Below are 13,464 nucleotides of genomic sequence, written 5' to 3' on the forward strand. Positions count from 1 at the left end.
TCGGGCCCTATCTAACGGCGTTTGTTGGCCCACGCCGCTAGACTAGTACGACTCCATCTAACGGCCTCATCAGCTTTTGGGCTCTGAAGAACACTCAAGAGTCAAGGGTGCAAACAAAAGTAAACCATCCCCGGAGTGACATCGTTCTTCTGCAGCGGAGTGGGACTAGGAGACGGACAAACCCCTAAAGGGACCACGCCGTATGAGATATGCTTCTTATATCGTGTACTTCCTCCAAACTTTGGATTCGTTCTAGATAGTTAACATCACGATTAAGCTTAATTGAATATTCTCAGTACAAAGCCATGTCTACCAATCCCACTATTGTCTTCGCTCCTGGGGCCTGGCACACTGCCGACTGCTACGATGTCGTGCGAAATGATCTTCACTCCCGCGGCTGGTCTACCGAAGCTGTTGACTACCCCTCTGTTGGCGCTGAGCCACCTACCAAGGGACTGAGCGAGGACGTCGGTGCCGTTCGTGCTGCTGTAGAGAGACTGGTCGAGGAGGGCAAGAAGGTTATGGTTGTCGTCCACTCATACGGTGGACTTGTTGGCGCTGAGGCAGTAAAGGGATTAGGTTATAAGCAGCGTGCTCAGGAGGGCAAGACTGGCGGCGTGGTTCAGCTTGTTTACTTAAGTGCCTTCGTTATGCCCAAGGGCAACAGTATTCTGGGACTTCTTGGTGGACAGTATCTGCCATGGATGCGAGTCGAGGTAGGTCGCCAACTACAATTTCTAGCCCCAAAGGAACCCGTTATTGACACATATGATAGGGCGACTATGTCTACGCTGACACCCCTGAGAACGTCTTCTACCATGATGTGGAAGCCGAGACTCAGAGCAAAGCTATCGCGGCCTTGAAGCACCAGTCCCGCCGCGTGTACGTTGATACCGTCGATTATGAGCCCTGGCACGATGTTCCCTGCTTCTTCATTTTCTGCGATGAGGACCGTGCTATCCCTTTGGCAATTCAGCAAAACTTGGCCTCAATGCTGGGCCCTAACGCAGGAAGCTTCCATATTGCGGCTTCCCACTCACCGTTCCTTTCGCTGCCCAAGGAGACTATTGAGGGACTTGAACTCGCCGCCAAGGATGGGTTGGAGAAGTCTGCCAACTAGTTATTTAAGAGAGAATGCGTCTTTGTATTAGTAAATCAAATAATCCAAGGATATTAGGTATTAATAATTTAGGTCTTTCGACGAATAGTCGTGAGTTTCCTCTACTGCATTCACTGGGGTATTGATGATACTTTATTGAACATTGCTTCAAATTCATCTTTGTCTTCCTCAACTCTACTCACAGTACTTATGTCTGTAGCTTGTGATGAATCAAAGGTTTGTTGCATAAAATGAGTCCGAGTCCGCTGTTCGAGAAGGTGGGAATTCTATTGAACGCATGGATTTTCAGCCTTAAGTTCCTCACATTGGTGCGCCCTGTTGTTTACTATTTTGGGCTTCTCATTTCAATCTTAGATCATAAACATACTGCTGCCAGTGGTCAGCCCTACATAGAGACGCATCGACTTCAACACAGACCATGTTGCGACCAACAGCTTGAGAGATATGGAGATAGCACGCAACGCATTCATCAATGCAAGATACACAGTACTCTTAGAGTCTCAGTTGATCGACTATACCATCAGGATCATCGCATCACCATTGCAACGTCTAAACGAGGTACATAGCTCGGAAATCCTTCCATGAGATCGGTAGATTTCTGGAACTGCGTAGATCTCAATGCAACGACATTCGATTGATTATGTAACACGTCATCGCATAACAAAAGGGGAACAGCAACTAAAAGTTTAGATAATGGGAACTTTTTTCTGTCTTTGGTATCTAACAGCCTGCAATACTACAGGCAGAGACGGTGGTTAAATTCAGTCCGCCATCCTACTTCATCTCAACGCTGCGTCAGCCCAACGAATAAGAGTTGGCTATTCTAATAACAACAACAACATAGTAGCCTCCACTGCATCCAGCAGTAAATCGGTTCAACTCGGTCTATGTGGCCTTAATAGGTCATGGCGTTAGAGGTCGTCCCGTTGTGATCCATGTTGCCAAAGGCCGTGCCATTAAAGTGCGGTACGAAGCCATTATGAAATCCATTTGTCGCAGGCGCATACTAAGCACTCGCGGCAGGCTTGGGCTCAGTCGCACTGGGGGCGTACGAAGCTTGAGCTCTGTTCTTCTTGATGACCTCCTTCACGCGCTCCTCGGCCTCATCCCAGTCCTCAGTGTCTAGTTTGACCAAGTCAATACCGTACATTTCGGCAATCTTGCTCAATGCATCGAAACTTTTCTTATCGTAAACGAAGCTGATGCTGACACCGACACGGCCAAATCGGCCAGTTCGGCCGATACGGTGAAGGTAGGTCTCGGCATCAGGTTCGGTGTCGCCTCGTCCCTTCATGGGAATATCATAGTTGATGACCATGGATACACTGGAAACATCGATACCACGGGCCAGGACGTTGGTGGTAATGAGAACCTTGTTCTCGCCTTGACGGAACTTGGTCAGGAGGTTATCTCGCTCAGCTCCATCAAAAGCGGCGTGAAGGGCAGAGACCTTGTGGCCATCTGCAACCATTCGTCTCTCGATCTCGTTGGCGCTTTCTCTGGTCTATGATCAAATTAGCATTCTGCAGCTCGACGATCGGAACTGATACGTACCTTGACAAAAATGACGGACTGGCCGATCGTCATCAAACCGTAAAGCTTGCAAAGAATGTCATACTTCATGTTGTCGTCAGGGCAGTCAATGAACATTTGAGAAATGCCCTTGACAGTAAGCTCACTGCGCTGTAGCTTGAGACTGTGTGCGTTGGGCGCAAACTTGCCGGCATACTTCATGACGTTCTCGGGGAAAGTGGCGGAGAAAAGAAGCACTTGAATATCCTTAGGGAGCATGCTGTCAAGTTCATTAGTATCTTGTTGGCCAGGTTCATTTCTGCAATTCCTTACTTCTTGACCTTCAGGCACTGGTCACCTAGACCCTGCTGGTCGAGCATGTTGTCGGCCTCGTCCAGAACAAGAACACGGAGCTGAGAGATGTCCAACTGTCGGCGTCGGATGATGTCCATCACTGTACCTGGAGTACCGACAATGACACTAGCTCTGACGGGTTCTCCGCGGGGCAGAACGCCTGGGATTGCAGCAGCAACTTTCTTGTTCTCAACGAAACGTCCAATGGCGTTGATGACTCCTTCAATCTGTCGGGCAAGCTCTCGACTGGGCGCAAGAGCCAGTGCTTGGGGCTGATCGGGCTTGCTGAAGTCGACACGCGACAATATCGCGGTGACAAAGGCAGCGGTTTTGCCTGTACCAGACTGCGACTGTGCCAGCATGTTTCGTGGAGGATCGCTGAGCATCAGGGGGAGGGACTTGCCCTGGACCTTGGAGGGCTTCAAGAAGTTGAGAGAGAGGAGACCCTTCAGAAGGTCATCACGACTGAAATATGATTGTAAGTGCGGTTCGAACAGAGCGCAGGCGTACACTTACAGGCCCAGGTCTTGCCAGGTAGTGGCAGAATGGAATGGTGTAGCTTCATTGTTCTGGAGTTCGCTGAGGGAGACTTCGACATCCCATTCAGGTTCCTGAAGGCCGGAGCCACCCAAGTCTTCGATGTTGCCGTCGGCCTGGCCAAGTTCACCAGAAGCAGCGGGGGCGTTTTCGGCGGGGGTGTCGGCGGCGGGAGTGTCGGCGGCGACCTCGTCGGGTTTCGTAATGCGGCTCGCAAGATCAGCCATGGTGGGCAATTTGTGGTGTTGTGGGAGAATGATAAAGAAGAAAGGACGGTATGGTGGGGGAGGCGGTGGTTAACGGTGACGATTTTCACCTTGAAGTCCAAATTTAGAGTGCTTCTGTTCCCGGCGCTAAGAAACAAACAAAGGCTGGCTGCTTGGTGAAGCTGCAGTGGCTTTACTATATGATGCAATGACAGTTGCAAGAATATTGCAGATAGAAATGAAGAGTTGGAAAGATCTTAAAGACGGGAAGTAAAAGTAAAAGTTTAACAGGCATAAATCAGTACCTTCTCAGTAAAGTTGAGTTGATGGGCGCTTCCTCAAAGTTTTGGCGGGGTCTGCCTGAATCATTCTATGGAGGGGCAGTCACAGGTCCAGCTGGAATGGAAGGTAGGCAGGTGCCTGCCAGTGTCAGCTTCCCTAAACTTAGGGAGTCACTACACGTGCTGGGCGTCCGATACATGCCCGCACTGCAGGTACCTTTGGCACCCGCTATTTACCCGGCGCATTTGCTCTGTCGCAAGCTCACTTCCCTTCAAGTTCTCAGTCTTGAAATACTTCAACATTGAATAACATACTCACTCTGAGCTTTAACCCCCCGACATTGAACGAAGACTGCCAGCCTACAGCATGTGCTCTTAAGCTGGGGATACAAAACAACAAAGCGCAATTGAAGAACTTTATCCACCTCTGCACACTATTTCAACAATCACCTTGATCAACAGTAATGGCAGCGAATCCTCCGCCTCCGCCGCCACCTCCCCATGGAGGGCTCTCACTCTACGAAAACCTCCTCGATCCCAACGATAAATCTTCAAATTCGGCCACAATCTCTTCGGCGCCTGTTCTTTATAACCAGACGGACAATACTCCAGCAGAAACCACTGTCAAGAAGGCCATTGATCCCGCTCTTCGCTTTCAACCTATACGCCGCCCACAAGTGAAACAGACAAAACCAAAGCCAACATTTCCCAAAGCCGCTGCTCCCAAGCAAGCTCCTACTGTCGCGCCTCCAGCTCCTGCACAAGCAAAGACCACGCTTGCCGACTGGGCTGCTACTGAGGAAGATGAGTGGATGTACGGCATGGGCGAGAAACGCCAAAGAGGCGGCCGTAAGAAGAAGAAAAAGAGGCAGGATGAAGATATAGAAACCAACTGGGACGACATATATGACCCTGCAAGGCCAACCAACGTGGAAGAGTATCTACACAGTGATGAGAAGGTCCAAGAGGTCAGAGATTGGAAGGCTTTGCTCTATAGGCATCGACGAAAACGCGTTGAAAGCGACCTTTCGGATGAGGATGAGGAAGAGAACCCTCGACCTGTACCTTCAAGTAAGTTTAACCACCGCCACTTATGTGTTCTACTCCTGACTTGGCTCCAGATCAATTTGCTCCACCCCCCTCTTATTCCTTTGTGCCTCCACCGCCTCAGTCACCTCCGGCAACAGTCCCAGCACCTCCGCCAGACGATGCGACTGGCGATGATGCCTTTGCTCGCCGTCAAGCTCTTTCCCATAACCGACCAGCTCCACCACCGTCGCCGCCTCAAACCTCTAACTCAGCTACGATATCACGCGCTCCTGTGAGATATACTCAAACTCAAGATGAAAAGGATGTGACAGGAGGTGGTGCAGAAGATGATGGGTATTCTCCACCTCCGGCTCTCGGTGCTGGTTCCCCTTCACAACATGATGACGACGATTCCCAACCTCGGTCTAGCCGCCCAGGACAGTCCGGTTTCGCTCAACGACTAATGAGCAAGTACGGATGGACAAAAGGTAGTGGCTTGGGCGCTGATGAGTCGGGGATTATCAATCCTCTCCATGTGCAGGTTGAGAAACGAAGGAAGAAGGCTGATGCCGATGGCGGGGGTTGGGCTGAACCAGGCAGCAAGGGCAAAATTATGGGAGGAAAGCGCAAGAATGAGAGCACGGGCAAGTTTGGTACTATGAGTGATGTGATAGTACTTAAGAACATGCTGGAGAACATGCCCAATCTACAGGAAGAGATCGCAGGAGGTCTAGGACAAGAAATAGGAGAAGAGTGTGGAGAGAAGGTATGTTGGAGTGTTTTTCGGTACACGCTCTGCTTTGAACTAACAGTGATGCAGTACGGACGCGTAGAAAGATTGTACATCGACCAAGAGAGCCGCAAGGTCTTTATCAAGTTCACAAACCAGGTTTCCGCACTCAGGGTGAGTATTTCAGGACTCTTACTGATGTTTGATCAACTAATCACATCTTGCAGGCTGTAAACGAATTAGACGGTCGTGTTTTCAATGGCAATACGATCTTGCCAGAATTTTATGATACAGAGAAATTTGAACAAGGAAAATACAACTAGACATTTCAGGGCCAAAAGAGATAGATACCAGCACCTTCATTACAAGGATGGTCAGTAATGAAGTCGAAAATAACTGGGCGTGTTACAAGTATAGATTGGGGATTAATTTCCTGAGTTGCCGCGTCGTAGGATTCCAATCAAACTTGAGCTTTCGTGCACATCAGAAAAGTGCTTCAGATAGATAGGCTCATGACAACTTCGAACTTTTACCACGAATAAAAATACTCTTGTCACCCAGGGTCTGTGTACAATGAATTTAATCCTCACATTTTGAAGCTGACTGAGAGTTATGAACCACGGCCGGATAAAGATTGGACAGACCTTGCGCTTCGCGAGTAACAATAATCAAAATTAATAGAGATGACACAGGTTTTAGAGAATTAGTTTAGTTAGTCAACACTTGAAAGAGAGACAGGCACAGTTTCAGAAACAGTAAAAAGTCCAAATACAATCGATTATTAAGCTCTAACGGGTTATCCTTTACACGCAGTTACCGCCCCCATGAAAAGCAATTTGTGCCCCATGAAGAATGACCAAGCACAAGATGTCGTAAAGAAAAGTCAGGAAACATGATGACGACAGGGTATGACGCCTTTAAAGAGAAAAGCTAGTAGTCTTGCCTCATCTATGTTTAGAAGATCTGAGCGAGGGCAGCGACACCAGCAAGAGCAAGGACAGCCATGTTGATGCTGACGCTGCCGGCGGCGCTGTCGTCGTCCTCATTGCTTTGGGAAGAACCAGAGCCATCGCTCTCCTCACCACCGTCCTCACCCTCGTTGGCCTTCTTGTTGTTGAAAGTGCAGCTCTCCTTGCCGTCAATCTTGCCATCGCTCTTCAGGTCGTCAAAGTATTTGCAGAACTCCTCGATATCGGTGGTTGATGAAACGACGACACTGCCGCTGACTTGGTCGAGCTTGGGGAGTTTGACCCTGTGAGAATATTGATTAGAAAGAGGACCAGAGGATAGACAGATTTTGTACTCACTTTTCGAAGCTACCACGGAGGGCAACACCACCGGTAACCTTCTCCAGCTTGGGGAAGTCGTCAATGGCCATAAGCTTGGTGTTGTTCTGAATGGTGAAACCACCACCAATCTCCTCGAGCAGGGGGAAAGAGACGTTGGTGAGCTTCTTCATGTCAATGAGAGAGAGGGTCTCCTCGATGACGGTCAAGTTGGGGGCGCTGAAGAACTCGAGCGAAGGGTTAGCGCTCAGCTTCAAGCTCTTGGTGACCTCCTTGAGGAGGGGAACGGAAAAGTTCTTGGCGCTAGAGATCTGGATCTCAGCAGCCAACTCAAGCTTGTCCATGATAATCTCCATAGCATCGTTGCCGTTGTCGAAGATCTTGAGCTCGGAGGTGATGTTGACGAGGTCAGATCGGAAAGCGTTCATCTTTCGGTTGTTGTCGATCTGGAAGCTCTCGACGGTGGCAACGCTAAGACCGCTCAGATCGCTGATGAAGGTATCGGTAATTCGAATGGTCTTGATCTTAGTGACACCTTCGGTACCAAAGTTCAGCTCTCCGAGACGAGGAAGCTTGATGAAGCTAAGGCCGCTCAGGCTCTTGAGAGAGGAGAATTCGAGGTTGCTGAGAGCCTCGAGGTTCTCAAGCTGGAAGTTGCCGTCGATAGACTCAATGGAGGTACTGGAGATAGAGACGATGTCGCCACCGTTCTTGGCAACGAAGTTACCCTCGATCTGCTCGGGGCCATTGATAACAACAGCACCGGCGACCTTCTTATCGATGATGATGTCTCCCTTGACAACTGTGCAGTCGATGGAGGGGGTGGGCTCGGTAACCTTGATGTCGCTGGTGCAGGTAGCGGCTGAAGGAGAATTGTCAGTCATGCAACATGGCAGCGTATCTGTGAAATAACGTACCGGAGACTGCAGAGACACCGAGTGCCGCAATGGCGGAAAGAACCTTAACGGAATGCATTATGACCTGAATAAACAAATTAGATATCGTTGACTTTGAGCGATCGAGCGAAGTAGCGGTTGTTTATATGAATGCCGTGACCCAAAAAAGTAGAATCGCTTCGCAAGATGTGATGCCGATACTGCTGTGGGAGAGATTGCAAGGCAGGATTGTGAAGATGTTGTTGAGATACCCCTTTTTGAGGAAAGGAGTGTTTGAAGGTTACTAACCTATTAGGATGTGAGAAGGGTGAAGAAGGAAGGAAGAAGCGTAGAAGTCAAGTTCAAAAGATTGAAATGACCCAAGACGCTGGAGAATATGGAGAAGGAAGGTTGTTGAGGTTGTCTAAGGCAAGTGAAGGAAGGATGAGTGAAAGAAAACAGAAGGCAGGATGGAAGGCGAGACGGGACGGATCGGTTGAAACCAATCAAGTATAGAAGCACAAGCCAAGTAAAATTCGCGTCTCGGCGCGCAGCTGGAGCAGGCCAGTCGACCGAGGGATTCTGAAGATCCGATGCGTACGTACCTAGTTTGTAATTGGAAAGGATCCTGTGATTTTGTGGATGGTGTTTGTTTAAGAAAAATCCTTGATGGTTTCTCGGCGAACGATCGAGATATGCAACAGGGAATAGTATAGATTGATATTCCTGGAATTAGGTGTAAAAAGTCTGGCGTATGGACTGAAAGTCACAATGAAGCCTGACAGGAAACGAGTGGCGTGAAGAGAAAAAAGGACGAGAATATTACCAACAATGAGAGGAAGTAAGAGTTCGACGAAGGGGAAGAAAAAGAGGAGGAAGAAGACGGGGAGGGAGGAGATGAAAGTATGGTCAGGCCAGTCGACCGAGATGAGTGCACGGTGGGAATTCGGCGTCGCCTACTTACAAGGGGTGGTTGGCTACCTACTATGTACTACGGCACAAGCTAGGGTAGCTGGGTGGGTTCGAATTGGATGGCAAATGGCAAAGTGACAAAAACAGGGCACCAACAGGTCAGTTTCGGCTCCATCATCCAGGGGCTCTCAGACAAGACGACCGAAAAGGAACCAGTACCGGCCCAGGAAGATGCCAGGGCGAGGTCCAAGTTGCGAACGGGTGTAGCGGCCCATGAGCCTGGTGTGAGAAATATAAATATCCCACAATTTTGGGCGGCATGCACTAATCTCCTGCTAAATGGTTGAGAGACAGTAATAAACATCACCAATTTCATTTTCCATCCCATTGACCATACTATTGAGTGATTACCGACTACTAGTAGATCCATTGAGTTTGGATCTTCCCTGCTGCCGCTCATTCAGGGACATGTACAACAGTACATGAAGAGGGGGTTAAAGCACAAGATTGATACTTTTCTGCTGGAGCCAAGGTTTGTTTGATATACACCCATTGGACAAGATAAAATCTTATGCTTAATGGCCGCGTCAGCGTGTCGAGATACAACAACAATGACAACACTTGCTTCATTCAATTCAGACCAAAACAATTAAAAGCCAGTCCAATACAGGAATGGCGGCGGGTGCCCTCCTTGACTTTAACTACGGGCGTTACAGCTGCATTAGCGGGGTCTATCAGGTACCGCATCTCTGGTGGCCAGAGCACCCGTATCGTCGGTAGTAAGTACATAGCAAGCAAACGTTGCCTTTACTCTTGAATACACCTCTAATTCCGAACCTTCCTTTACGGGATACGTCGACTTGAGCGTGTGGATTTTAAAGCTTCTCTCGTCGATATAGACCTTCTCTAAGAAATATTCCCAGGCTATCCCGTCCCCTAATTTAGGAACTGGCACGTTTGGGCTTCTGATTCCAGCACATCGCATGCAGGCGAGATTTGCACCCCATTCTCAGCTATGGATGCTGCCTCATGTATCCGCTTTACGCATCTACTAGCAGGGGGTTCCAACCCCATACCCCCAGAAGGTAAATCGAGCCACGATAGCGAGAAACTTCCAAGACTTCTGCCTTTGCTGTCCGGTCACTTCACTACCAACCATGATCTCAAGTATCTACTAACAGACGGAGACAATTCACCGCATTCCCGGCCGCTCAAACTCGTCCTGTTCCATTTGCCTCTCTCATGTTTCGCCCGTATCCGCTTGCGATCAAGCCTGGACCTAGATTCTCAAGCTTCAATTCCCCTTCTTCAACCGAAACGTCATCAACACTACAAGACAAGAGCTCAGCCTGGATTCATCATCATGTTACCTGTTTGTGGCAACTGTTACACGGCGGATCTGTCAAGACCGAGCGAGGTGCACGGCATACAGTTACAGTACTGACACGAAATGCTGTCCAACCTCAGCATTGCCAACAAAGGTCGGTATATCCGGAAAGTAAATATTTTAGTGATTCATTAATAATAATTCATTGATCGATCTGCCTGATCTTCATGGGGAATTGACAACGCTAAGCATAAACGACACTGAAATTTGATATTGCCAATACGATACGAAATATGGATGTCGCAAGGTCGGCAACAGGGCTCCCGAAAAGCCCCAGGGATACGAATCAAGGAAGCCCAAAGCTTCTTCTCCCTTTCTTCCAGCTCCCATTCCACGTCTTGGTCCAATCTCACATGATTGATAGTATGTTGGCTTTCATTTCCCTCGCTGGCTCTCCTATATCCAGGATTCTTGAAAGAAACATATTCCTTCCCTGACTGACTACACCGAACCCACGTGCTTTGAGGATTCAAGATGAGTCTCAGATGATAATCCTGGCCACTCCTATGTATGTGGCTGTGGGTAAGAGGCACATAATCGCCGGGGCATGCCACGGATAGATCCAGTATTGCGATTTTAGGTAAAAAAGCACTTTTATTCTCGCACCACCCTCTAGCCCAAATCCGCCCCTGATTTGTTTTGTCGCGAGGCTCCGAGAGCTTGTTATCATTTGGTTTCACCCTCAGTTAATAGCCTTGCTTCCATTGATGATCATGATGATTATAATCATCCAAGTAATTAAAACCAGAACAAAGCAAATCTTCCCTTGTATTCAAGCACTTTCTATCCTAGACAATGATTTTCCAGGGTTCGTCGTCTCATATCAACCCCTAAGAATGTCTCTCGCAAGACTATCTGGAAAGAAAAATCATCAACCTGTTGTAACCGTACGTTGTACTCTGTACAGTACTCCATACTCTGATAACAGACAGCGCTAGATGCGTGGCTTTGCTCCCGTTGGCTGTTCGTTTAGATCTTCCCGCTGTCCAGTCTGCCAACGACTGTACCAAGAGCCTCCAGTCTGCGCCTCCATTCCATTATGGCGTGTAAATCCGACGACGTCCGCCCTCCCTCGACGCGTTGCACTCACAACTCTCCACACGCAGCCAAGACTGCGGCTTTGTGTGGGATGTGGGTAACAAGGATGATTTCTTTCTATCTTTTGCTCCTAACCAGTCATGACAATTGACCAAGCCCGTTCCCACATCCCGCATCCATATGCCAAGGTAGCCAAGCAACTTACAATGAATTCGCGATTTACAAAGTGATCGTAAAAGGTTGATCAAGGTTTTCTTTCCGGAGGCTAGACGTATTTTGACTTCTGGGTTGAGCCATTAAACTGGCTTGATGGATGAACTAGAGCCAACCCTGAACACATATTCATGCGTCTGATCTGTGACAAAACCCATCTTTTTTTTTTGGTTTCTTTGTCTCTCACAACCTTTACGTTGGAGATGCATCGAGGCCCGCTGCAGGCCGGCAAGGGCGTCCTTGGTCCGATTCGTGGCGCAACCGTCTTCACGCCGTTGGAAGAGCCAGTCTAGCCAGTCCACAAAAGAAGGCCTCCCCTGGAGCCGATCGCCGATAACGAATCAGGTCTTGCCTCGAATTAAGCCAATGAGTGATGACTGTTTGCTGTTGATACGTTGATACCAAAACGACCATGCACTTTTGTAGGGGGAAGCTAACGTATAGGGAGACTAGGAGACAACAATCAACCGAGTCCATGCGTTTGAACGAAGAAAATATTATCCATCGTCGAATGTATCGGGTTCTTTTCCCCGGGTCTGGACCAGTCGTTGAGAGTAGCAACTTATGAATATCGGATGGGGCCTGTATCATGACATCACCACTTATTGTTGCAGTGCTTGTGGGCGCGCATGTCCGATCAACACCATGTGAATAGCATGATAATAAACATATACGCCGACCAGGCAACGGAACCTTATTGCTCCATTATGCACATGTCTGTCTCCTCAACTCGCCACATGTACCACATGAACAGACTTCGATATGGCGAGAACTTGTTCGAAAGTTCGATCATATCTTGTTCTGACATGTACTTCCATTTGCCGCCGCCTTTGGCCTTGAGCTTAGCAACATCACGCCCAACAAATGCAGCCATTCCTCTCTGAACGCCCAGATCGCCGAGTGAAAAGACGTCCATCCTTTTGAGGGCGAAGCACGCAAACATTTCGACGGACCATTTTCCGAGACCCCTTACCGCGATTAACTTTTCCATGACTTCCTCGTCTGAGGCATCATGAAGCATCTGGGCGCTCAGTTCTCCACTGCCAAACTTCTCTGCGAGCCCTTTGATATACTCGGCTTTGCGTTGCGATAGTCCTGCCGTTCGAAGCTCCTCGATAGATTTGGCAGCCACTTGAGACGGATGCGGGAATCGTGAACCTGGCTGGAGCTCAAACAACGTGAGGAACTTTCCCTTTATTGACTTTGCTGCCGCCCCTGATACTTGCTGTCCAATAATTGAACTCGACAGACTCTCGAATGGGTCAATCTTCTCTGCTAGTCCCTCTGGCGAAAACGCTCTGCAGTGGTGATTCTCAATAAGGGGTTTCATGCGAGCATCAACTTTGATCAGATAATCACATGCCTCTTTCAGCAGATTATCGGTGGTCGTTTTGACCTGAGGTGCCTTGCTGGGCGAGACAGATTCGAGATCTCGCGAGGCGACCAGTCTTGACGTCTCTGGCGAGAGGAGCGTCGCATTTGTCAGCTTGGGGTTTGCAAGTCGTGTAATGGCCGCACTACGAGGTTTCTTGCTCGAACTTGTGGTCTCGGCAAAAGCCCTTGCAGCAGCTGGCGTCGGTGTTACTGGTGGCGGAGCTGCTGGAGTTGCAGGCTTGCCTTGTGCACGCTTTCTTGGGGGAGTTGAAGGTGGCTGGGTCTCGTCCTGGGTAACTTTGCGTTTCCGAGTATTATTATTCGATCTTGCCTTGGCCACTGGTTCAGCCTTGGTCTCAGATGTGGTGCTGATACGTGAAGAGCTCCTTGTTACGGCCATTATGTGTGCTAAAATTGGCGTTGTCTTGGTCCTGAGTGCTTGTGACGGTGATGTGAAAGATTGTATGAACAGAGATCGATGATGCCGTAGAAGTGCAGCGTGCATGAGGTATCCAGTTGATAATTTTATCTGCTAGATATCCTCAACACGGTTTGGTTTGTTTGCTTTGTGAAATTTGCCGAGTACTCTTGGAGGTGAATGAGATCGTCT

The 13,464-nt window shown here is 48.8% G+C and overlaps 5 protein-coding genes across 5 annotated transcripts; 2 read left to right on the plus strand and 3 right to left on the minus strand.

Moving 5' to 3' along the window:
• Positions 1-305: 305 nt before the first annotated feature.
• On the plus strand, positions 306-1,120 carry FPOAC1_003169 (uncharacterized protein; the record flags this gene model as incomplete). The annotated part of the gene is made up of 2 exons (XM_044847740.1): positions 306-716; positions 776-1,120. 2 exons carry the CDS (start codon positions 306-308, stop codon positions 1,118-1,120), a joined length of 756 nt encoding a protein of 251 aa, XP_044713656.1.
• Positions 1,121-2,126: 1,006 nt separating this feature from the next.
• DBP5 (RNA helicase required for poly(A+) mRNA export) lies at positions 2,127-3,750 on the minus strand (the record flags this gene model as incomplete). The annotated part of the gene is made up of 4 exons (XM_044847741.1): positions 2,127-2,624; positions 2,675-2,912; positions 2,966-3,451; positions 3,503-3,750. The coding sequence occupies 4 exons, from the start codon at positions 3,748-3,750 to the stop codon at positions 2,127-2,129; spliced, it is 1,470 nt and encodes a 489-aa protein (XP_044713657.1).
• A 724-nt stretch (positions 3,751-4,474) lies between these two features.
• FPOAC1_003171 (uncharacterized protein) lies at positions 4,475-6,092 on the plus strand (the record flags this gene model as incomplete). Its single annotated transcript, XM_044847742.1, has 4 exons — positions 4,475-5,081; positions 5,132-5,805; positions 5,860-5,943; positions 5,997-6,092. The coding sequence occupies 4 exons, from the start codon at positions 4,475-4,477 to the stop codon at positions 6,090-6,092; spliced, it is 1,461 nt and encodes a 486-aa protein (XP_044713658.1).
• Positions 6,093-6,723: 631 nt separating this feature from the next.
• FPOAC1_003172 (uncharacterized protein) lies at positions 6,724-8,030 on the minus strand (the record flags this gene model as incomplete). Its single annotated transcript, XM_044847743.1, has 3 exons — positions 6,724-7,021; positions 7,077-7,917; positions 7,973-8,030. 3 exons carry the CDS (start codon positions 8,028-8,030, stop codon positions 6,724-6,726), a joined length of 1,197 nt encoding a protein of 398 aa, XP_044713659.1.
• Positions 8,031-12,174: 4,144 nt separating this feature from the next.
• Positions 12,175-13,254, minus strand: FPOAC1_003173 (uncharacterized protein; the record flags this gene model as incomplete). The annotated part of the gene is made up of 1 exon (XM_044847744.1): positions 12,175-13,254. The coding sequence occupies one exon, from the start codon at positions 13,252-13,254 to the stop codon at positions 12,175-12,177; it is 1,080 nt and encodes a 359-aa protein (XP_044713660.1).
• Positions 13,255-13,464: the final 210 nt, after the last annotated feature.

This window comes from Fusarium poae, chromosome 1 (genome assembly GCF_019609905.1).
Source record: "Fusarium poae strain DAOMC 252244 chromosome 1, whole genome shotgun sequence".
Taxonomy (NCBI): domain Eukaryota; kingdom Fungi; phylum Ascomycota; class Sordariomycetes; order Hypocreales; family Nectriaceae; genus Fusarium; species Fusarium poae.